At 45.3% G+C, this 9,235-nt stretch overlaps 1 protein-coding gene and 1 pseudogene across 3 annotated transcripts in view; both read left to right on the top strand.

Annotated features, from left to right (window-relative positions):
- Dcaf6 (DDB1 and CUL4 associated factor 6) overlaps nt 1-8,363 on the top strand; it is a 120,504-nt gene extending 112,141 nt beyond the window's left edge. For 2 of the 3 annotated variants that reach the window (XM_033765670.1, XM_033765669.1), the window contains one exon: nt 7,916-8,363. In XM_033765670.1, the coding sequence (XP_033621561.1) occupies nt 7,916-7,980 (65 nt within the window). In that variant the 3' untranslated portion in view covers nt 7,981-8,363. The remainder of the gene's footprint in view (nt 1-7,915) is intronic. The other variant, XM_033765671.1, reaches the window with a different exon arrangement.
- LOC104868998 lies at nt 4,482-6,536 on the top strand (annotated as a pseudogene).
- Nucleotides 8,364-9,235: the final 872 nt, after the last annotated feature.

Raw genomic sequence — 9,235 nt, 5'->3', positions numbered from 1 at the left:
GATGTTCTATTACAGGTTTCCCACGCCCTTTCTTTAAAGATGTTTGAAGTTGGGAACTCAGAAAAATACACTTGATGACCACCTCTGTCTTTGCAGAGTGGGTCCAAAGACTGGCACAGTCAGGAGATCTGAGAGTGCCAGGTGGGGGGGATTCCCGTGGTGGATCGGGGCCAGCCTACCTCCCGGTGCTTGAGCAATCTAGTATCCATTATTTTTAAAAAATGCTCATCAAACAGGAGTGCTTACCTCTTTTCACTGATTCCATAACTTTTCTCATATGTTGGGTATCAGTCTTTATTATACCATTTATTCTACCATTATAGAATACCCACAATACATCAAGTAATACACTAATCATAGCTATATATCCTCATTTCATTCCAACTCTTTACAGAGTAGGTTGTGTGTAATACTTACACTAGATAAACGTCAAGATGTGAATTTGAAAGCTTTCTATCAAGCCTTTTTTCCCTTCATTGTATAAATTTCATTTATAGTGATATCTTCAAGTCATTAAAGACATGGAAGTCTCTGGATGATGTGATCTCAGACTGCTTTTCTAGTTCATTTACTGCATTCTTTCCTACTTGTTACCATTCCCCCACTCAGCCCCCTTTGAATTTTGGGTTTCATCAAACTCTCTTATATTTCATAGATTTTTTTATAATTGTGCTGTTCCTTCCTGTCCCAACTTTTTGTTTAATAACTTCTACTTATCACTGAAGTGTAGTGCATTAAATATCACTTCTTCAGAGAAGAATGGAGAGGCAAATATTCAGGCAAAGTAAATAGCATATGATGATTTTCTAGGCTGAGAATGTATTATACATAGAAAAATAGAAAGAAGCCCTGTATGTTAGTGAGAGAGAAATCCTCAAATTGTAAATATTAACTATTACTGGGAAAAAGGAAAAATTTCAAATGGGCAGAACCATAAACCGAGAATGTAAACAAATAATGTTAGTAGCTAACAGAATGTTTTTGCAATACCTCTGGACTCCTGTAATCACTGTAACATTCTTTGTTCCATTTTTGTCAATAATTAATGAGTATTTTAAATTTAAGAAGACAGCATTCGATCAAGAAAAACATTTTTGTTAGAATACACTTGCTCTTTACAGTTTTTTATATGGTAGTTGGCCCTTCCTCAAATTTTCCTAAAGAAAATGAATTCTCTTTCCAGTTGTGCAGGAATCTGTTAAACAGATGTTACCGTGAGAGTGGTTTGTTACCTACTCATCTTGGTTTTAGAGTAAGGTATTTTATACCATACGGATTCCATTTCTTCCATTTCTTTTTGCCATTCGTCAAAGCTAGATAGATAATTTCAAGTTGGTCTGGTCAGCTTGTCTCTCATAGCAAAAGACTAGAATAAGATATCCGAGAATTTATATTTCTACTGCTTTTATCCTTAAGATGCATAGTTATTTGATAGACGAATTAGTCAACCACTCTTTTTTGTTGTTGTTGTTTCTCAGCATGGAAGATTGATTCCAGCACCTCAGCACTAAACTATGTTCCTAGTCCATTTTATGTTATTTTATGTTTTGAGACAGGGTCTTATTAAATTGTCCACACTGGGTCTGAACTCGGGATCCTCCTTCCTCAGCCTCAGAGAGTTGGGACTTCTGGCATGTCCCCCGCACCCAGCCAGCCAGCCACTCTATTCCTCTCCTCTCCCCAAGTACAACCATTTACATAAGCTGGAGAGTTAGGCGTGGATTTTGGCCAAACCGGCACCTCCTAACCACGGAATGCCTCAGGCCCATCTATTACTCACAGGGCTTCCTGGGAAGTTCAAGGAATTAGATGAGGCGGCTCCTTCCTACCAAAGGTGCAACTTTTAGTGGAGTCCTCTTCACATTACCTCTCGAGTGGGGCAGTTAAAACTACAAATACCTGGTCCCATCCCCTAAAGATTCTGACTCAAAATTATCTGAATAAGGTGTGATCTTGTGTACTTTAAAAAACAAACCAATTACTGCATCTGATGAATACTGCACTTCTAGACTAGGCCACATCTTGGCATGTGAAGGCAGTTCTGACACCTCTGTAAGCTTTGAGGTACTGTGGAAAGATGGGACCTGGCAGTGTGATACTGCTTGGCTGGGTGTGGAGTGGTCATCCAGCCCAGGATCATATTATCCAGAGGCTTGTGTGCCATTAATGACGTGAATACACTACTGTAAGGGAAAGGGAAGGATGGGCTTGGAAGCTTCCAGAATATCTTAGATTCTGAACAGGTTCCTCCCCTCCTTAAAATTCTTCTGTGCCTCCTTGTGTCTCATAAAATTCTATACTATTACTTCTGTCATTTCGTTGCTCTGGACCTGGGTAGGTATGGTTTCTCTGGGATGGGCTGGTACGGAGCCTGTCGTCCCGCGGCGCTCAGCCACTAACCAAGTCACGCAGTCACTCCCAACAGCCAGCGATGCTGACCTCTGGTCTCCTTTATGCTGCTTACGATCTGATTTTCACACAGAAGCCAAAGGGCTCAGTAACTTTCTTCTTAAAGGCTGGGTGGCACACGCCTGTAATTCCAGCTACTTGAGAGGCTGAGGCAGGAGAATGGTGAGTTCAAGGCCAGAGTAGGCAGGTTAGTGAGATTACCTCAAGATTTTAAAATTTAAAAAATTAAAAGTGCTGGAGCTGTAACTCAGCACTTCCTGGTTTCAGTCCCTAGTACCAGGGAGAAAAAAGGAAGAAGGAAAGAAAGAAAAGGCCAAACAGAAAAGAAGTTAGGCTTTGCGGGCCTCCCTCCGCTCAGGCCTGCCTTGCAGTGCAGAATGGGTGTGGCGTGCCTCGTTTTTTGTCATTTTTTAAAAAACAGAAGTAGGGCCGGGGATTTAGCTCAGTGGTTCTGCCGCCTGCCTCGCCAGCACAAGGACCCGAGTTCGATCCCTGGTACCCAAAAAAAACAGAAGTAGCAGGCTGGTGACCCCTTTTTGCAAACATAAATTATATCTCCCCTTTACATTTTCGGGGCTCCCCATTGCTACTGAAATAATAAAACAGACTTCTCATTACGATGTGCAGGGTTCTACCCACGTGGCCCAGACCCACCGGCCACTGTCCTCACCTTCCAAGGTGCTCACGCACTGCCTGGTAGCTGGCGTCTCCTCTCCCTCAAGCCCGCGCAGTACACCCCGCTCCCTCCCGCCTCTCAACTCCTGAGGTGTCTTCCAGCCCAGTGGGGTGATGCTGCTTTCTGTGCCCCTCACACCCACTCTAACACAGTCACAATTCGTTGCTTGCTTTTCCTCAAGTACTGGCACCCTAACTTTTCCTGTTTTTACTTGTTGCATTATTACACGTTAAAGGAGAACAATGTATGTGTTGTTTTCCTGTGTTCTTCCAGAAGTGAACTTATGAAGAGCAGAAACCCAGTTTGTCTTTTTCTCCCCAGGCTAGGAATTGAATCCAGGGACTTGCACAAGCTAGGCAAATCCTCCACCATTGTACTCCCTCATACAGAGACCTAATTAATTTGTCTTATTTGCAGCTGGATTTTTAGCTCCTGGACCAATGTCTGCACATAATAGTCATTCAGTAAATGTTTGCTGACTAAATGAGGAAAGGAATGAACTTCCAGTATCAAGTGTCTGCCTACTACTGTTAAATTTATTAATTTCTTAAGAAAGTAAATATTGTAAAGGATATTCTGGAACATAAGAGTATTTTTATGAAACATAAGTTTTCTTTAGGGAGTTCTTATAATCTGACACCACTGGCAAACTTAAACAGAGAGTAGGGAACCTTTTCACAAATGTAACCCTTATTTGCAAAATCAGTTTGCATCATGTACTTTTGAAAAGAGCTAGATATAGAAGCAGTTTTTACTCCGTGTCCTTTCAGAGAAGGCAGTGGCAGTGTTCTTCAGCCCGCCTCAGTCCGTACTTGCAGCCCCGGGTCTATGAAGGTGTTGAGCTGCTTTGCATTTTTACTACTTCTGAGCAGCAGGTTTCATTTAGTTTTTCTTAGAGACTGGGTCCCACTCTGAGGGACGCCTCTGGGCTCTGTGAAGCTGCTGTCAGTTGTTCTGTGGTCTTTGGCCTCCCTCATCCGCCTCCTGGGTGGGCTGTGGACGCAGCATTCTAACATCCCCTGCAGACCCCTGCCTTAAAGGCCGGGAGGGGCCTCTCTTCTCTCGCCTCTTCCCCATCTGTTTGTGGCCTGACAAGCGGAAGAAACTGAAGCAACCAGACTGAAACAAGCTGTGCGCCTCCTCACGCTCCTCCAGCCTGACAGAATAGGTTTCTCCAGAATTTTCCCTCAGCAAGTAATTTAACCTAAGAATGATGTAATCGCACAGGTTTGGGAAGAGTCTGGTTGATGGTAGAAACTTTGTCTGAAATTGAACATTCTGGGTTTATCTCCCACACTGCAAAAAAAATTAAGATAATAGTTTTATACTAACATCCCTCAAGTAAATATTTTATGGGTCACAAATTATTCCACTGTGTTGAGGTCCATTACGATACATGAAGGTCTGTTTTAAGTTTTATTTCATCCATTTATTTTACAGATGCATATTGAATACTTACATTCTCTATACAGCTAAAACTTGTGTAATTAAAAATATAAATTTTAGAAAACCTGCAGAGGCGGAGCTGAGACCGGATTGGGGCCGCGTGCTGACTGCCGGACCAGGTTGAAGTGTTTGAGATTGAAGGGGGCATACACATTAGGGACTTGCGTCTTTTCTTGCCTATGAGGCGGGCCCAGAGCCTGTAGCGTCCTCCTCTACACAGGAAGTCATGAGTTGCTTCCTGCCAGAGGGACGCTGTTACGGGCCAAGGGTTTGAAGACTGTGGCAGTTACTCTAGCACAGGAGGGTGTGTGGCAGTGCGCAGGATTGACCAGAAGCTCGTCCCAGTGAGCTGGTGACATCTTGCAGGGGAGCTGCATGTCTCTAGACTCTTGCGCCATCCCAATCCCGTGCCATATCGAGCCGCCTGTATTGCAGACGGTGAGCTGCGGGTTGTCCCAGCACCTGTGGCCTATGGTTCCGCAAAGGGTCTCAGTGGATGCTTCATGGATGGTGTGGATGAACTGGCAATTGCTTATACCCTGCAGGGGTTTGTTCTAAAGGCTCTGGACCGTATCCATTGCATGGGTTATGTTCACAGGGGTGTCAAATCAGGCCACATTCGGATCCTGTGGATGGGAAGGTCTACCTGTCTGGTTTATGCAGCGACCCCAGCACCATCAGTCCTGGGCAGCGGTGGCGTGTGGTCCGCGATCTTCCCAAGTACAGCATCAAGGTTCAGCCTTGGCTCAGCCCGGAAGTCCTCCAGCAGGACCTTCAGGGTTATGATGCCAAGCCTGATGTCACAGCCTGTAAACTGGCCAATGGCCATGTCCCCTTTGAGGATACGCCCGCCACCCAGATGCTGCTGGAGAAGCTGAATGGCACAGTGCCCTGCCTGTTGGGACACCGGCACGGTTCCTTTGGAGGAGCTGACCATGGCCCCCTCACGTTCAGCAGCCAACTCCGGCCTGGGTGAGAGACCGGCCACTGGTACGCCTTCTCTCCCCTACCACTGAACCTTGTCCCCACACTTCCACCATCTTGTGGAGCAGCACCTTCAGCGCAACCCAGATGCAAGGCCAAGGGCCTGCGGCCTTCTGAGCCACTCCTACAGACAGATCAAGCGACCTGCCTCAGAAGCTTTGCCTGAATTACTTCATCCTGTCACCCCCATCACCAATTTTGAGGGTAGCCATTTTCAGGATCACAGTAGAATGTTTGGCCTCATGACAGACCTGGAAGAGCTGGAGGTAGATGCTTGGGAGTACTGAGTCTCTGAAGACTGGGCACATTCTCCAGCCCAGGGGATGGGCTGGCACATTCCCAACCTTGTGGGTGCAGACTGGGAAGTGAGGACCTGCAGCAGAGCTGGTGCTAGCTCATGGGAAGGACATTGTGGGAGAGATGTCTTCACTGCTCTGTGACTCCCAGGATCACATGGGTTCAGAAAGCTGTCACTCCCCATCTGCGGAATGAGGTGACCTCCTCCTCAGAGGAGATGCGTCTCTGGCCCTGAGGTTGAAGTCCAGGCTCAAGCTTTGACTCACCAACGCATGGAATCGTCACCTTCTGTTGCTACAAGTTGCTCTCCTGCCAGCTGAATTCCATTTTCTTTCTTTGTTCCCAGACCCTATAGGTCCACGACAGGGCAGGTTCAAAGCAACCTGCCTCCCTGTCTTCAGGTCTCTTCCTAATTGAAGGGAAAGGCATTTCTCTCTCTTAACCTCCAGATTAAAGCTGGAGCAGTCCATCTTTATCTTTCTTATTGCTGGGACCCTGAACACCTAAGCCCTTCCTGTAGCTCATCTCTTTCCTAAGAATCCCATCTTCATGCCTCCTGCCACCTTTCTGGTTGCCTTCTCCCAGGGCCATAATGTCTTGCCTTACCTGAGAGCTTCAGTCCTTACGCTGTTGGTTTCATCGTTAGAAGAAATTACAATGTATAGAGAAAAATAAATAAATAAGTGTATGTTTCTATCTATCTTAGGCCAGGCATGGTGGTGGCCTCCTCTAATGCCATCACTCAGGCTGAGGCAGGAGGATTGCTGTAGGTTCGAGGCCAGCCTAGGCTACATAGTGAGTTCAAGGCCAGCTTGAGCTACACATCAAGACCCTATCTAATAAAGTTATTACTCTTATAATACATAAGAGGAGATTTAATCTAATTCACCTGGACAGTAAAAATATAGCCTGTTCTGTGCAGTCATTGGTGCCGTTGATCTAGGATCATGGAACATGCAGCCTCTGCAGATAATGCAGAAAACAGGGCTCAGTCTTCCCTTGCTGTGGATTGTGTGACTGCCTTATACTTGACTTAAATATTTTCCATACTACCTTGGGGAAATATTTTGTGACACCATCTTTGTGGTGGCGGTGACTTTCTGCTGTTGCTGTGTTCATACACCGTAGTGCAGTACATCTTATCTTCATAAAACCGTACTCATCATGTGATAACCTTCACAAGTGTTACCTCCTTGGCAGAGTGCTTGCCTGGTATGCACTGCCCCTCGACTTGATCCCCAGAACCGCAAAGAAAAGAAGGAAACCATTAATGTCCCACACTAGGCCCTGGGATATTAAGATTTTAAAAAGAAATAATTCTTACCCCTGGGGCCCCACAGTCTAGTCAGATAACCATCGTTGCTGTAAGTTCACGGAGATGTGTTGGAGAGTTCCCAGATGCCCTGCAGACTGGGTATAAAAAGTCTGGGGAGAGCTCCAGCCGCTTCCACAGGGCCCCTTTAATCTGAAGAGTTGGGTGAAATTGCCAAGTAAGGACGAGCAAGTGCGGACAGTTTGAGAAGGCAGGCTGGGCTTGCCAGTTTGCGTGTATTAGCTTGAGTATTTAACCTAGATACACAGTCCGCCCTGAAGGTAGAGACCGCATTTATTTCAGACACTGCTGTATTGGTTTTTTGTTTTTGGGGGGTACTGGGAATCAAACCCAGGGCCTCGTGATTGCCAGACAGGCACTGTGCAGCTGAGCTGCATTCCTGGCTATTGTTTTTAGTTCTAACTTTTTACAGACAAAATGCTGCACTCCTCCAGCGCCCAGTGCCATAATTTCCCCCACATGGCCTCCTTTCCATCCCTGGGCAGCAGCTCCCAGAGCACTGCTAGAAATCCACCGGAGCGGCACAGCGGGATCTGGGAGCGTTTCTCTTTTTATGTTTGTGGTTATTTGTGTATCCAAACTCACAGTGCACTGCCTTTACTCTTCTGTGCTTACCTCTCCAGGAAAAGGCCGTTCTGTACAGAACAGTGACCTGATTTTACATTTCTATGAACTACATATTTTAATGTTTTAAGTGAAAGATGTTGAAGTGTATTTATAATTATAATATTATAAACATGTTTCTCTTTGTGATTCTCCTGTGTTTCCAGACCGCTTGGAGGGTGACAGGTCAGAAGGCTCCGGTCAGGAGAATGACAATGAAGACGAGGAATAATCAGCTCATTTTGGCAAGCACTTCGATGTTCTGAAATTTGTACAAGACATTTATTATATTTTTTCTTTACAGAACTTTAGTGCAATTTTAAGGTTATGGTTTTTGGAGCTTCCCTTTTTTGGGGATAACCTAACATTGATTTGGAATGAGTGTATGCATGAATTTGGGAGAGTGTATAAAAACAAAACTAGCAAAATGTTTGCGAACTTTTTGCTGTGTATGAGGAGTGCTAGAAACTGCAAAGTGCAATATTTTCCCTCTCCTTCAGATGTGGGAGCTTAGATCAATGTTGAAGAGTAATTTTCATTATAGTGAAAATGTTGGTTCAAATAAATTTCTACACTTGCCATGTGCATGCTTGATGCTTTCTAATTAAAGAAGTTGGTTTTAAGATATCCTAAATTTGACTTCTTATTTAGTGCCTCACTACTTTGACCCACATTTTCCAAGCTTTTCTGTTACAAAAGAGGACCTTTTCTCTTCTTTCCTGGATTTAATAATCTTTTTCCATTTTGACTTCTTTGTGATGAAATCACAGAGAATAATAGAGTCACAAAGAAGAGCTTTTTCATTGAACTTTCTACAGGACTTGTTTTTTGCTGTTCTGTTTTGTTGAGACGGTCTCTGTGGAGCCAGGCTGGCCTCAGACAGATGCCATGTCGTGCCATCCGTGGGCTCTCAAGTGCTGGGATTACAGGTGTGGCCGCCACACCCACTGCTTCCCCTCAGACAGATGCCATGTCCTGCCATCCGTGGGCTCTCAAGTGCTGGGATTACAGGTGTGGCCGCCACACCCACTGCTTCCCAGGGTACTTTCTCTTTACCTCAGTCACTGAACACCGTGACAGTTCACACCAGAGCACAGTACTTCTGAAGGCAGACATCTGGGTCTTTCTCCATATTCTAGATTTCACAGCAAGTTGTTGACTATTTGGTCTTCTAATATTTGGTCTTAATTCTAGTGTTCACCTACATTCAGTCAGCGCCTACAAATCTTACCCACAGGCCCTGTGTAGCAGAGTTACATCCTTCGCCCTTTCTGTACTGTGATATTTTTGGACAGTTGCCCAGCCTGCGTGGCCTCTTTTTACCGCTCTCTCCACATTCCGGGTCTCTGTCAGGAGAGAGCCCTGTGGGAGGGAGGGGCTGTCAGCTCGTCACGCGCTGGGGCAGATAATCAAGTATGACGGAGAGGAGTGCAGTGTCAAGCGGTCTGGAAGGGTGCGTTCTAAAGCTCGCTCCCTCTCTCCCGCTG

The sequence above is a fragment of the Fukomys damarensis genome, unplaced genomic scaffold (assembly GCF_012274545.1).
Source record: "Fukomys damarensis isolate Sample0158 unplaced genomic scaffold, DMR_v1.0_HiC HiC_scaffold_19, whole genome shotgun sequence".
Lineage (NCBI taxonomy): Eukaryota > Metazoa > Chordata > Mammalia > Rodentia > Bathyergidae > Fukomys > Fukomys damarensis.
The sequence above is the reverse complement of the archived record's forward strand: the minus strand, read 5'-3'. Positions and strand labels throughout refer to the sequence as shown.